Genomic DNA, 15,964 nt, shown 5'->3' on the forward strand with positions numbered 1-15,964 from the left:
TTAGTAATGATCAGTCTAGGGATTTCTTGTTTTTACTATGTGATAATATAGAGTATACAGTCTCTGTTACATTTTCAAGGGAAGCTGTTAAATTGACTCCTGAAGCTACTGTTTTGGAACAACACGCTCTCATCGAAGGTATAAAAAAATAGCACCAAACAGTCTTAAAACAGACATGGCCACTCTTCACTGGAAGGCTGTACTAAGAGTGGCACCCTGCAGGGCAGACAGAGGCTTTCAGGTCCAGAAGGGTGATGGCCTGTGCTTTAAAGTACAGATGACTCTTCCTTCCTGAGTCTCATCAGGGGTCAAATTAACTCCACTTCTTGTGGTCTAGACACTAACGGTACAGGTAGACCTACTTCGGTGTCTCCTTTCAATATTAGTAAAAACTCATAGTAAAACAGTTGGTAACACATTTGCACTGCTGCACTGTCTGCCATGACTGAGAAATAGTGCTTCTAGCTGGGTGCAGTGGTGCATACTGAGGTGCACATGTGCGTGCACATGCATGGTGTGTGTGTGTGTGTGTGCGCGCACGTGCGCACGTGTGAATATATAAGTAAGCAGAGAGATAGAGATACACTGTTCCTAGAAGCCAGGACAAAGTCTGATCCTGAGTTCATTTTTCCATTCAAAAAATTATCTTCTGGCAGTGCTGAAGGCACACACCTACTCAAGAAAGATGGATCTGAGGATCATGCTCAAAGAACCAGAAGGAAAGTCCGTGAGACTGTGAGATTCTTATCTCCAATTAACCAACAAAAATACAGAAGTGGGTACAGTGCCAGCTTTGAGCAAAAAAGCCAAGTGAGATTATGAGGCTCTAAATTTAAGCTACAATACACACACACACACACACACACACACACACACACACACACACACACACACATGCGCGCACACACACGTGCGCACGCGCACACACAACACACATGCATGCGCGCACACACAGCACACATACACACACACACACACGTAATTTTCTAAATCTTGCAACTGTCTCCAATCTCATAAGCATGTTTTCTGAGTCTAAAGTAAATACACGGGGAACAAAAAGCACAAAGTGCCTATGTGGAATTTACGAAGGTGCTAGACAAATTCTAGGTACTTAGAATGGCCCGTGAGAGAACCCATGCGGGTTGGAAGCCTAAGCATTACTCATGTGATAGTGTGCACAAAACTTGTTCACATTTCTGAAACTCTGTCAACTACCCTTTCGTCCTCACTCCTTGACCTTTTTTGAACCACATTCTTATATTGTCCCATTAAGGAAGAGAAAGAGACTCTTAAGAGTAGTCCTTCCACTGGGCGCCGGTGGCTCACGCCTGTCACCCTAGCTACTCAGGTGGCTGAGATCTGAGGATCACAGTTCAAAGCCAGCCCAGGCAAGAAAGACTATGAGACTCCTATTTCCAATAAACCACCAGAAAACCGGAAGTTCCACTGTGGCTCAAGTGGTAGAGCGCTTACTTGAGCTGAAGAGCTGAGGGACAGCGCCCAGGCCCAGAGTTCAAGCCCCACAACCCCCCCCCAAAAAAAGCCCTTCCTAAGCTCAATATTGTATTAGCATTAGTTCCCATATTGAAAATTTACTCTAAATTATACTCATGGTAAAGAAGGGTCTGGGACAACTAGTAGTGGAAAGGTATTTTAAAATTGTACCCTGTAACACCAATTGTTTAGAGGCCCTGTTATAACTGCACAATAGTTGAATTATGTCATGACTCAATGTGGCAAGGCTGTTGAAAATCACCAAGCTCTCTCCTGTAAGGAAGTGGACGATCTCCTTAGAATACTAAAAGCTGGATCAGCTTTGCAACTACGGTCACATGAACAAAAGAATGAAGAAGCCAATGTTTACTGTCTTGTTCAAACACCCAGATGACCAGACACAGGCACCAGGTATGTGGTACTGAGGAATCGAACCCAGGGCTTCATGCATGCAGGGCAAGCCCTTTACCACTAAGCCACATTCCCAGCCTTAGCCCAATTTTCATTAAAAAAAACAAAGCCTGACTCACTTCAAAATTAACACATCTCCCTGTTAAGACTCTAACATTAAATGTACCACCCAGTTTTCTCCATGTGTTTGCCATCTAATTATTAAATTCCAATGGTCCAAACCAGGCCCATCTCAACTACAAGTCCTCCGTGCAATTTCAAGGTTCTCATTCCCTCCAACATCCATTCCCTGAGAGAGGAAGAGACTCAGCAACACCACACGGTGCTTACAGCACTAACATTGGTGTTTATTATTTTATAAACATTTGTCTCTCTGTCCTGTACCCCAAAGCTCTTACTCATCTGTACAAACCAAAAGTACCCACCTCCACAGAGTACACATAAAAAACTACTTGGTAAATGACTTTCAAATTGAAGCAGGAAAACATATTTAGACATCAGCTTCGGTCATTCAAATGCTTTTCATGAGAAGATGCTAATATAGACAATTCTGCTAAAGCTAGCAAGACTATAATATCACACCATAAACTTGGACATTAGTATATAAGCTAGCTGATCAGAATTCTAACAAACACAGCAGCAAATGCAAAAACTTATCTATTGCCATTATGGGTATGCCAGAAAAGTAGGCGGCTGGCCAGACCCCCATGAATGACCTTACGATAAAATGACCAGTTATAAACTTATGGGAGCGATGACTTACCAGGGGTATAGGAAAATGTGTTGCGTACTGCAAGTGACGGAGGAGGTCATAATTAGATGGAAAAATTAAGTCTCTCGGTTTTTCTCTCTTCATGAATTTCTCACCATTCACCGACATCCTTCCGCCCAAGGAAGAGTTGACGTTTTCACAGGACTCTCCAGGCATGGGAGAAAAAATCTAAGTCATGTAAAGCAAACATTAGAGACTGTAAGTGAAAGAGGACAACAGCAAATCACAGAGCTACATACTAGCACTTCAGAATAATGCCTTTTAGGATAATGCCTTTTCCTATGCAACTACTGAGCAAAGCTACGTAGAAATTCTGTTAATTTCAACAGAATTCACAGTCAGAACAGTAGGAGTCTGTCAGGATCATGACTCCACATTAGAAGATGGAAAAATGAAAAACACAGGTAAAAAGAAAAAAAAATGGGTCCACACCTCCCCAGGGGCCAAAGATAAAAGGTGACATATCCTTCAAAAACATACCCATATAATAATTAACTCATAAGACACATCAAGGTTTCCATCTGCACCCCAGACATTTCTGTAGAGTTACACACCGAGATTCATGACACACATCACAACAATCCTGAATGAGTGTGCAAGTATGGAGACAAGGAGGCTATTCTCTAGAAGCTCAAGACATGTGCAGCACATCAACACGGCCCATCATGGTGAAACGGCACCCTCACACCCTGAGAGACGATGATCCCAAAGGAACAAAAGTGTAAACACGTAGTCCACTGGGAACACGGGAGTGATGGTATGCAAAGGAGGGGAAGCAACCAAAGCTACAGGTGAGTGAGGTGAGACAGTAGCACGCCACGACCCTTGTGACTCAGGGAGGAGAATGACAGCGTCTGCTTATCCCACAAGCACCAAAGTCATCCTCAAACACAGGACAAGAAATAAAAAGGACGGAGACAAGAGTGGGTGGGTAAATGCCAGTAAGAATTGAAGATTGAACCTACTGGAAACTCCGAACCAAAGTCAGTTTTAAAGTCACTCTTGTCTACTTCATCAAAAATGTTAGAGGCTCCTGAGTCAAGACCCATATGCGCCATAATGCTCTGTTCCTGGTGATTGCCAGAGAAAGAAAGTCACATTGTAAATGCTGCAGCTTGAGAGAGCGAAGCTAGGAGGTGGCGCAGCTCAAAACGAATGGACTCAACACCTGACTTACGTAACTGTAACCCCTCTGCTCCTCACCTTACAATCAATTTTTTTTTAAAGTGACACTACAACCTGACAGTGAGATCTTTAAGCCCCCTCCCCCAACAATGTCTTTCTTTCGCATTGCTTTAAACAGTCACAATTAGACCCCTCCCAGGAGGAAATTCTAACTTTCAGAACACTTTAAGAGCACATAGCTTTCTGATATGAAAGCTAACTGTCCATAATTTCTCCTTTGTCAGGCTGTTCTCAGTCACAAGCTCATCAACTTCACTTAGCATGGAAAACCCAAGACTGTAACTAAGATGTAAGATACCTAGATATTCAATAACAGAAAATAAAAAGGAGAAGCTTTAAAAAACAAGCAAACCTACTCTGGTGAACAAATTAAGAAACAAATGTATTTATTTAAAAAACCAGCATTTAAAATCCTATATATCTGAGGATACAACAAATCTTTAACATTTTCTACTTCCCATTTCTATGATTTGTCCTCTTTCTTACTTGAAATTTGAAAGATCTGGAACCATGTCAAAAATAGCAGCATTTGACAGCGATGCCATAGTATAAATAATAAGACATTTGAGAAACAGAGATTAAATTTTTAATTAATTGAAAAATAAGATACATTCTGACTGAAACATCATTTCCCACTATGTATAAAAGAGTGATATACGTAATGAACAGTACATTGGGGAAAAGATGCTCCTTAGAATGAAAATTCAAATGGGCTTTTTGGTCAAAGCAGATTCAGTCTGGAGTACAAGATTAAAAGAAAACTAGAAGCTAGAAATAGATAACACTTGAAGCATATCAATTTAATCTATAACATCATTTTTTACAGCTGGCCATATATCTCTTCATTAAACAGTCTTGTGATACACAAAAGAAAATTCTGGAAGGCAGAGTTTAAATGACCTTTCTGAGTGAAGAGGAGAAAGTACACAACTAAAACTCAATCACCATTAGATCACCAAACTAGCCACTCGAGAAGGTGGTGTGGGCTGGAGGTGAGCACTGCTCACGGGCCCTACCTCCATCCTCCCGTCACGGTCCTTCAAACAGTGCTCATCCATGTGCTCTCCCGCTGGGGACTGCGGTCCAGTGACTGACAGGTCTCCTCGGGAGATGAGGGTGCACATGTAGGCATCATGGGAGAAGACGTCATGGCGGATAAACTCACAGAAGAGCAGCACCAGGTTCACAAACTCCACCTTCTCACGCTCACTGTTGGGATCCGCTGAGGACAAACAAACTCAATCAGGAAAACACCAATCACTAAGTCCTAATCACATGTTCCTGCCCTTCATAAGCAACCTTTCTTTTTTCTTAAAACTTACTGTAATATCTGTGAGGCACCAGCATTTTGCACAGAGATGACAAGCAGACTTTGAGTGCTCAAACTCTAACTGAAAAGTAGTATCTGGCATGCTAGGCACAATTTCTAGTTTAATGACAGCAGTCCCCAACAAATGAGTGTACATAATAATGTGATTATGAAGCACAGCAGACTGCTATCATCTCAATTTGCCAGTTAGTTTGTGACTATTTTTATACCTTCCGTGCATCCGCCTATTTGTGGGATATGTATGTAAATTCTTCAAAGAAGAATTTAACTTAAATAGTATTATGGAAAAAAAACAGTAAATATGACCCACCGAGGTTAAAAAAAAACACCACAGAAGTAAAAGGCCAGAGATGACACTTTTTAGCTTTTCATTAAATAATTCACATAGTCCATCTATGTAACACATATCGTGACTTTCAATATCGGAACTATATTCTGAGGCTTTTGGGGGGATAATCTAAAACATTCAAGACTAAGCCTGCAGCACCTATTTACTGGCATCATTACATTCACAAACACCAATGGGAGAGAGATTTATTCACAGCACTGATCTCACGCTAACTTTGACCTAACTGTCTCCTGCTATCCATGATCACAGTGACAACAGCCTTTTTGTCAGTTATGGGGCTTGAACTCAGGACCTGGGCACTGTCCCTGAGCCTCTCTGTGCTCAAGACTAGTGCTCTACTACTTCTGGTTTTTGAGTGGTTAAGTAAGAGTCTCATGCAGACTTTTCTGCCTGGGCTGGCTTTGAACTTCAATCCTCAGATCTCAGCCTCCTGAACAGCTAGTATTACAGGCATGAGCCACCAGTGCCTGGCCTCTTCACAGAAGAAAGAACAGCTGTTTCCACAGGCTTGCTAAGGACAGGAGGAGACAGTGAAGGGGCAGCGTACAACCCTGGGACTGGGGATGCGAGAGGTAGAGCTGCCGGCTCATGTGCTGGCCACCAGGATCTCCGCCGCCCTTCCCTTTCTCTGCTTCCTTTTCTGTATTACCTACTCTCCACGTTCTACTGTCCAGGTGGCTCTAGTACTTTCACTCTCCTCCGATGCTAGAAAGCCACCACACCTCCTCCCCTCCCCTCCACACAGCCTCCTCCTCTCCTCACGCCCCCCCCTTCCCCATTCACCTGCCACCCCTCCCTGCTCTTATTCCTTGCTCCGTCCCTCCTCTCCCTAACGCTTGCTTCCCTCCCCTGTCCTTTTTCTCCTTTTAGCTTTCAATGTATCTGTTATTTTTTAACTACCTTAGACCCTCTCCTGTATTCTGTCATATGAAAACCTGAGTTTTCATAGGCACTAGTATTGCTTTCACAAATGTTTTTTAAAGCTACCCACTCTTAGAACAAACCTATTAGGTGGTTGCTTATTCCTCAAAATTTGAATTCCACCAACAATAAAGAAATGACAGAAAAATAGCTAGAGATGACATGAATGTCTAAGACAACATAATGAGGCATCTTTTTTCCCATTGGGGTAAAAATGCTACTAATGTGTGCTCACTGAAGCATACACTATATTCAGTGCCAACAACTTTAGAGACATGCATGCATGCGCACACGTATATACGTGTCCACACACAGGTGTGCAGACTCAATCTCTTATCTAAAAAGTAAACTTCACTTACACAATGAGGGAGCCTGTGTATCTAAAAACCTTAGAAGAACATTCTGGAAAACAGGCAAACTGGACCCAGTAAGAGAGGCTGAAGAAATAGACTCCTTCTCATCGAGAGCTTCAGACTCACCACATCTCTGCCGGTTAAAAACAAAAAGCTAGGGTTAATTACAGCAGTAACGAATTTGTTCATTTTTATTAACATTGGAGTTCTAAGATGAAACAGAAAATGACTTTAGATTTCTTTATTTACTTCAGAATCATGTGTCAAAGGTGAATATAATTTCTAAGAGTTGGGAAGAACAACGCAGAAGCATTCACCGCTTTTAGAGAAGTCTCAGAAGAACAGCAAGGCCTGCCCCGCACTGTGTGAGACTCTCACAGTGGTGACGGAGGACATGCTCCTATCCTGGGCAAACCCACTCAAAATCACCTTGGCCCGTCTCCACGCCGAAGGGCTCACGTTGAAACGCACTCTCCCAAACTATGTGGCACGCATTACTTAATTTGACTATTTTGTGTTTTTGCACTTTTGTCAGGAAGGGTACTGACGAGTGCATCTGGAGCATCAAATGAGAAAGCAAACCTAATTCTAATATTCTTTTGTGAGTTTAGGGTGGTTCAAATGGCAGGGTGCCTGCCTGGCAAAGTCAAGGATCTGAATTCAATCTTAGTACCACAGTAATAAAGAAAATTGGGGATAAAATGTATTCACTGACAGTAAGATGGAACATCTTATGAAACACAGCTACAATGCTTCCATAGTAACTGACATTTTCTTAAACTCTGAGTTTACTAGAAGATCAGGACCAAGGCAGTTTAGAAACATTCATAATCTTGTTTTCTATCCTTTGTAAAATTCCTTTGATTTTCGTTACTTCCTTTTTTTTTTTTTTTTTTTTTGCTCAAGGAGAACATTGTACCACTTGAGCCACAGAGCCACTTACAGTTTATTCTGTGTATGTAGTACTGAGGAGTCAAACACAGGTCTTCATGCATGCTAGGCAAGCACTCTACCACTATGACACAGGCTCAGCCCCGACTTATGCTTTAATTAACATATTCGTCATACTGAATAAGATTACTAAGATATTGTTTATCCAAACCTCTAGGTTTAAAGGTCAAATTTTTAAATTTTGCTTGATATTATCTTAAACAATTCTGAGAAAAATATGTCTTTAGAAAAGGATACCTTTAAGGCCTATTAAAATTACTAGGCAACCTGCGAGTGATAATGAAAAAAAAAAAAAAAACCTGCGAGTGAAAGCCCTTCTGAAAGCATCCTGCACACAGGTGCTGGGACGGACGGACGGACGGACACACACACACACACACACACACACACACACACACACACACACACACACACACACACACACACACACACACACACACACACACACACACACACACACACACACACACACACACACACACACACACACACGTACGTTCTGGGAAGAGAGGTGTAAGAGAAGCAACCTTACAGAGGCAATGAATGCCGGCAGGATTCAACTTCCGTTGCATACAGGAAGAAGCAGCGAAGGCTATTTCTAATGTGTTCACTATGTGACAGGTTGACTGCTATACCTTGGCAGCAGTATTTTCTTTTTTTTTTTTTTTCTTGTCAATACTGGAGTTTGAATATTTTCAAGTTCTAATTTCAACAATGTGCTCTTTTGTTTTTGGTGAGCATAGCATTCCTAACAGGAGAAAACACCTGTAAAGTGTTCTTTCCATTTCGTTTTTTTAAGAGCTTCACAGAAGTCAATGTGAACACAGAGAGTTTCCACGGTTCACTGAGCCTGTTCTGGGGGTCAAGGGCAAAGCCCTGAATGGGCAGGCAAGTGCACTGAATGAAACAACAAGCAAGGTAGCTAGAGTGCTGTGTTGTATACTGGGGAGGAGGGTGGGCTGGAAGAGCGTGGCTGAGGAGTCTCGGAGGCAGGCTTCAGAACCAGTGGTCAGGACTTCCCTGGCTTGGGGACCGGTTGCCTAGGAACGCTGCTCAGCAGGCAGTGCTCCTCAAACAGGAGCACCACACCACAGAGAAGCCTGCCTGCCAGGTCTGGGGAGAAGAAACATCAAGGGCAAACGCCTCAAAGAGCAAGTGAGTTTTCTGTGTTGGGGGAACACAAGGAACAACTTTAGGGCTAGAGCCAAGACCAGGAAATACAGGTAAGCAAAAAGGGCCAGGCCATGGTGGTAATACTCTCTAGTGATCTAGTTACATCTCTAAAAGATCATTTTGGGTCCTGCACAGAGGATGGTGGAAAGGAAGAGGGAAGCAGAGAAACCCAGGAGGCCAGGAAGTTCTCCACGTGGTGTATCTGAGGACCTCAGCACACCACACACCTTCCCTGTGGCCATCTCTGCCAATGCTACGGCAGAGAAGGAAGCTTGTCTGGAAATCCCACTTCCACAAAAGCTACTGTTGATGAAGTTAGCTAAGTGTTTCTCCTTTGGGGCTGGGAAGGTGGCTCAGTGGTAGAGCGCTTGCCTTGCATGCATGAGGCCCTGGGTTCGATTCCTCAGCACCACATAAGAAAAAAGAAAAAAGCCGAAAGTGGCGCTGTGGCTCAAGTGGTAGAGCGCTAGCCTTGAGATGAAGAGCTGAGGGACAGTGCCCAGGCCCAGAGTTCAGGCCTCATGACCAGACCCCCAAAAAAAAACAAAAAAAGAAAAAAAAGAGTTTCTCCTTTATAATGAACATCTGAAGTTTAAATGGCTCTGCCTAACACAGGCAAATATACTCTCAAAAATATAAACTGAGGCTGGGAAGGTGGCTCAGTGGTGGAGCACTTGCCTTGCATGCATGAGGCCCGGGGTTCAATTCATCAGCACCACATAAGCAGAAAAAAAAAAGCTGGAAGTGGCACTGTGGCTCAAGTGGTAGACTACTAGCCTTGAGCAAAAGGAGCTCAGAGACAGTGCCCAGGCCCTGAGTTCAAGCCCCAGGGCTGGCAAAAAAAAAAAAAAAAAAGACATCTTCTTTAGATTGATACCGCTTCCCTTTTATCAAGAGAAAAGAAAAGGTGAGTATAGTAAGGGTAAAAGAGAAGTCACCCTCCTGCAGTAGTGTGTTAACCTTATGAGATCCAATAAACAGAAAGAAAAACCTACCTCTGCCTCAATTTCTGCTTGTCTCTTCTCCAAGAGTTTGGCCACAGCCATGGCCCTGTGCTTGCCTGAGCGTTTGCAGCTCACAGCCCATTCACATAACAGTGTCACCACGGCTTCATCATTGGGAGCGACCTGAGGACCAGGGAAAAGAAAACCCACAAAGTCAAATGCTCCTTCACTCAACAGGAAGCGGGGAAGGGAAACAACAAAATGCTGAAACAAGGATACAGGTTGACCCATTGTAACAATGAGATGTATAAGACACTATGTTGAGAACCAACTTTACAACTTGGAGAGGCGGGGGGGGGGGGGGGGGGGGTGTGAAGGAGGAGTTGGGGAGGTGGGGAGGAAAGGGGTAGTTAACAATGCTTGATAAGAAATGTACTCATGACCTCAACTCATGTAACTGTAACCCCTCTGTACAGTATTTTCACAATAAAAATATATATGAAAAGTCAGGGAGCGAGCAACTTCTGTTTCTGAAGCCTTAAAGCTTGCTTGCCATATTTCATTACAGCAGTGTTAGGAAATGGGCCCAAATAATTTTTAACTGAGGTATAAAGAGTAAAACTTTAGCCATGAAAAAGGAAGTATCAGTTACAATAAATTTTTGACAATTCTCGGAGAATTACTTTCCTTATAGGCAGATGCCTTTACACACAGCCATAACCCAGCCCACCAGTCCCCTAGAACTCAATTTCAAATCCACACAAAAAGAGAAATGAGCAATAAAAACAGCTGCTAAAAAGTCTACATACTTCACTGTGAACACCGGGCCCTCAATTACCACCTCATCCTACCCACAATCCTGTCAGAAATCAGGTGACCGGGGGAGCCAGAAGGCTGACAGGAGACCCATCCCATCAGGAACAGCAAGTGCAAGGAGTGGAAGCCAAGCATCAAAAAGGAGCAGCTGCGTTGAAGCAGGCCAGGCCGGCAAGCAGCCTAGGACCACGCAGAGTACGCCAGTGCCCCTCATCACGGGCAGCCGTGACGGGGTGAGGAGCTCAGGGACCCAGGTGACAGGAGCAGCAGTGGAGGACAGCAGAGACTCTGCTTCTCTGCTTTCCTCTTAGAGTGTGCACACCACGCGCTGGAACACCAACTGCAAAGGTGTATTCAATATCTTCCCACGTGTGAACCTTATGCCAGACACAACGCATGATCACAGTTTCCCCTCCAATGCCATGGGAGCAGTTCTCAACATTGCAGAATCTCAAGTTCGGGGAAGAGGACAATGCAGCTACAAGTGCACTTCTGGCAGAAAATTCACACACCTCTAGCCCAAGGTTTCCTGTGGATTCTGAGAAGATAACAGCAAATAGTTTGTATTGTGAAATCAGTTTACTCCAAACCTATTTATTCACCCTGCCCTCAACTTAAAAACACATGTTGACTCAAAGCAAGTTATTATCTGGAGCAGATGCCTCAAAGGGAGCCCTGGGTCTCTTAATTCAATTAACGTATGTTAACTTTTAGTATGGCACTGAAAACAGAAACACAACTGAGAAGCAGGAACTGACACTGACCACATCAGGGGTGGGGCCTGGGGCCTGCTGTCACTCACTATCTGTGGAATGCATTCTTTTGTTTACCTTACCCACCCTCCTTCCCCGTTCTCCAGTGCATAAGAGGCACAGACCCTTGGACTAGGGCTGTGCCTCAGTGGCAGAGGGCTTGCATTGAGCATGTAAAGGCCCCAAATGTGATGTACCACAGGAAAACCAAAGGGTAAAAAGGAAAACAGAAACACACCACAAAGCCTGGAGAAAAACAAATGTGGACAAGCACAATCATGACAAAAATGGCTTTCAGATACTGGTGGTCAGACCTGGTTTGGGCCAGGAAGTCCCATGCACAAGGCAAATAAAGAATATTTTCTGGGGCTGGGAAGATGGCTCAGTGGTAGAGCGCTAGCCTAGCATGCATGAAGCCCTGGGTTTGATTCCTCACAGAAAAGCCAGAAGTGGCGCTGTGGTTCAAGTGGAAGAGTACTCAAAAGGAAGTTCAGGGACGGTGCCCAGGCCCTGAGTTCAAGTCCCAGAACTGGCAAAAAATAAAAAAGGATTCTGAATTTCTGCTACCAAAAACTCAGCACAAATGCATGTAAAACAAATACAAGCAACCCACATGCACACTTGAAGTTGGCTGGTGACAGTTTTAAGAGGGGGGAAGGGGGAGGGACAGGGGGCGTTTGGCATGGCATCACACACACACACACACACACACACACACACACACAGGGGGCGTTTGGCATGGCATCACACACACACACACACACACACACACACGGGGCGTTTGGCATGGCATCACACACACACACACACACACACACACACACACGCTAACAACCTGTTCCATCCACGCATGCGGCTGGTGTCCTGCTCTATCTGGCTGTTGATAACCTGTTCCATCCAGATGCTTTTTGACTACTCAGGACATCTTGCTCCCTGGGCCCCAAACAAAGAAGTGAAAGACAGCATTTCCTGCCACCTTTGGATAATCTTTTCTGTCCATGTCCCCAAGGAGCCCAAAGAGGCAGCGGGCTCTTCTCCCAGGCCCTCCACCACTAAGGACAGAGGCCAAGAGGAAGGAAGTGGTATAAAGGCTCTGGAGACTGAGGCCCCAGCCCTGCTGCCTGGAGGCAAGGTCAGTGCTAGAATCAGGGGTCCGTTGCCCCACCCCCTCGGGCTCGTATTCCGTGGCCATCCCCAGCACAAAGAGCGCTGGAGCACTAACCACATAAGCAAGTGCGTACTGCTTACACGCACCAGCAGCGGCAGCTCGACAGTGACTGGCACATAAGCCACACCCCCAGCGGACGCTGCTCAGCCTGCAGTGTTTGAGTCCTAGAATTCCATATAAAACTTGATGCTCCCCCCAACACAAATCCTCAAAGAAACAACTGCCCCATAAATAAGTGGGCTAAAGACTTACAGAGAAACTTCTCTGAAGAGGAGAGAAGGATGGCCAATAGACACATGAAGAAATGCCCAACCTCCCTAGCCATAAAAGAAATGCAAATCAAAACAACACTGAGATACCACCTCACCCCAGTTAGAATGGCTAAAATCAAGAACTCTAATAACAACAGATGCTGGAGGGGACGTGGCCAGAAGGGAACCTTACTTCATTGTTGGTGGGAGTGTAAACTTGTCCATCAACTTTGGAAAGTAGTATGGAGGTTCCTCAAAAGACTCCACATAGAGCTCCCCTATGACCCAGCAATCCCACTTTTGGGCATTTACCCAAATGTTTACAAACAAGACCATACTAAAGCTACCAGCACGACTATGTTTATTGCAGCATTATTTACCAAAGCTAAGATATGGAACCAACCCAGATGTCCCTCAGTAGATGAATGGATCAAGAAAATGTGGTCTATATACACAATGGAATTCTATGCCTCCATCAGAAAGAATGACATTACCCCATTTGTTAGGAAATGGAAAGACTTGGAAAAAATTATATTAAGTGAAGTAAGCCAGGCCCAAAGAAACATAGTTCCCATTGTTTCCCTTATTTGCAATAACTAGTATATGTTTGGGACAAGCAGAAAAGGACAAAAACTATGTACATATGACCAGATAAGATGGTATTAAGCGAAATGAACCCCAAGATAGGGACACAAGTGGTTTTGTCTTTCTTGCTATTGTTTCTAACGCATTTATAATGTACCATGTGATTCTTTTTGTTTCTTTGTATGTTCCTCCCCCAGGGTATAACCCTGTTTTCACTGTATTTGATGTCAGTCTAATTTGGGTAGGGGCAAGGGAAAAACAAAATGCTTAAATAGGGATACAGGTTGACCCACTGTAACCATGAGATGATGTACAAGACACTACGTTGAAAAACTTTACAATTTAGGCAGGGGGTGGGTAGTTGTGGAGGTGGGAGGGAAGGGATGGTAGGGGAAAACAAAGGCAACAATGACAGGAAATGTACTCATTACCTTGGTCATCTAACTTATTAAAATTAAAAAAAAAACTTGCTGAATAAGTAACCCTAAAGGTTTTAGCATTTTTTTTCGCCAACTACAACACCCAAGCCGTGGTACATAAGGCAGTGAGAGAGAGGGCTAAAAACAGTGCGTTCCACAGGGAGAGGGCGAGTCGGAGCACAGGGTACAACTGCCCTCACTCCAGTGACCACGGGCAAGTCCCAGATGTCCCAGGGCTTCATCTGAGGCATCACAGTTCCCAACTGGCTTTCCCCTAATAACAAAAGCCATTACACCCATCTGAACCTAGTACCCTGTCTCCTTCGCTCTGCACAGACGACCTCCTACTCCTTACAAGGAAGTAGAGAAGACCAGACGTTACGTCAGCAGTTCCAAAGAAAAGAGAAGGGAGAGGGTGAAGTGGGAGTTTCCCACGCAGCAGTGGTAGCCAGAGCCACAGCAGTCCTCCACACGCTTCCAGTACAAGCAAGCTCAAAACCACTTCAGCCCCTGCCTTCGTTCACATACCAGCTCCATCACATTGGCTTCTCAGATATAACACTGATAACAGTGGCTCTTTTACTTTTATTCACAACAGCACCTTCCGTCACAGTCCTCAAAAGCAAGTTTCCTTTGAGATGAACATGGTGGGCACTGTCCTTGTTAACACATGAGGGTGCTGGACACACATTCTGGCACCGTCTCTTTCCAGTCAGCCAGGGTCCCATGAGAGGCACACACTGCCCTCTGGTGGGCTTTTCTGGGAAAAACGGTCTCTATGTACATATTACCTACACCACCACAATAGTTTTGTCTATTATAAACTTTTAGATGACTGTAGGTGTAGGGTTTTATTGGGGGGGGGGGGGGTTCCTAATCTATTCCATTGATCATTGGGTCTATTTTTGTGCCACTACCAAGCTGTTTTTGTTATTATGGCTCTGAAGTAGAATTTGAGATCTGGTATTGTGATACCACTTGCATTGCTTTTACTTTTTTCTTTTTTTTTGCCTACAATTGTTTTGTTGTCTTCGGCTGTTCTCTGTGTTTGGATTGTTTTCTCTATATCTGTTAAGAACATCATTGAGATTTTGATGGGGATTGCACTGAATTTGTATATCATCTTTGGCAGTATGGCCATTTTCACAATATTGATTCTACCTATCCCTGAACATGGAAGGCCTTTCCACTTCCTGGTGTCCTCTTTGATTTCTTTAAATGTAGTAGAGGGCTGGGAAGGTGGCTCAGTGGTAGAGCGCTTGCCTTGCATGCATGAGGCCCTGGGTTCGATTCCGCAGCACCACATAAGCAGAAAAAAAATCCAGAAGTGGCGCTGTGGTTCAAGAGGTAGAGCGCTAGCCTTGAGCTGAAGAGCTGAGGGACAGCGCCCAGGCCCAGAGTTCAGGCCCCACGACCAGACACACACACAAAAAAAAAATGTAGTAGAAACAGAAGTTTAATGTCTACCAAAGTGAAATGCTTCATTCCTCACTTAAGATAGATGAGCTTTAGTGAGAATCCTGAAGAGGGTGTGATTTATTAAAAAATATCACAGCATACAATTTGCCTTGCTGTTCAGAAACGTAACAACACAATTCCTGACCTTGTTTTCAGTTTCCCCTGAAACACCTGTGAATTTCCTTGAGGGGACGAGGCAATGGTTCTGAAGCTGGATGTAACAGTCAAGTAACAACGGGCTGAAGTACTCTGATGGATTTGGCAACTTAGCACAGAAACTCAGCAAACCTCCCTATGAAAAAACAGAGTGCTTTTATTTAAGAACACCCTATCACAGAGACAGCTGCACAGCACCTATCCGACTTGGCCTCAGTGAGTAGAGAACTTTGCAGAACACAATCAGCCTGCTCTCCTGTGCGTGTCAACAGAGTCAGTCACAAGAGGCAGGGCCTCCAGTCTGTACCTTGCTCCATCTGATGCTGGACCCTCCCTACTTGTCACCTACAGTCTTGATCCTGGTCTGTAAGCCCTTCTTAGAAGGCTGCTATGGGTATCAGGCTCACATAAGGCAGGAATAGTCAAGGTTCAGGCTTTTTTTGCTTCACCTTTCATTTCCACACATGCATACCCAG

At 44.2% G+C, this 15,964-nt stretch overlaps 1 protein-coding gene across 8 annotated transcripts in view; it reads right to left on the reverse strand.

Annotated features, from left to right (window-relative positions):
- The window catches only part of LOC138804484 (mediator of RNA polymerase II transcription subunit 12-like protein), a 215,186-nt gene that overhangs the window by 149,938 nt on the left and 49,284 nt on the right, over window positions 1-15,964 (reverse strand). For 5 of the 8 annotated variants that reach the window (XR_011365277.1, XM_069988754.1, XM_069988755.1 and 2 more), the window contains exons 11-16: window positions 15,478-15,624; window positions 9,935-10,066; window positions 6,822-6,948; window positions 4,879-5,084; window positions 3,643-3,747; window positions 2,669-2,845 (exon numbers count right to left, since the gene is read on the reverse strand). Coding sequence is in view for 7 of the 8 variants with exons in the window: in XM_069988754.1 (XP_069844855.1) it covers window positions 2,669-2,845; window positions 3,643-3,747; window positions 4,879-5,084; window positions 6,822-6,948; window positions 9,935-10,066; window positions 15,478-15,624 (894 nt within the window). In the remaining variant the exon portion in view is untranslated. The remainder of the gene's footprint in view (window positions 1-2,668; window positions 2,846-3,642; window positions 3,748-4,878; window positions 5,085-6,821; window positions 6,949-9,934; window positions 10,067-15,477; window positions 15,625-15,964) is intronic. The other 3 variants (XM_069988757.1, XM_069988756.1, XM_069988758.1) reach the window with 3 other exon arrangements.

Source organism: Dipodomys merriami, unplaced genomic scaffold (genome assembly GCF_024711535.1).
Source record: "Dipodomys merriami isolate MVZ:Mamm:240054 unplaced genomic scaffold, mDipMer1.0.p SCAF_367, whole genome shotgun sequence".
Taxonomy (NCBI): domain Eukaryota; kingdom Metazoa; phylum Chordata; class Mammalia; order Rodentia; family Heteromyidae; genus Dipodomys; species Dipodomys merriami.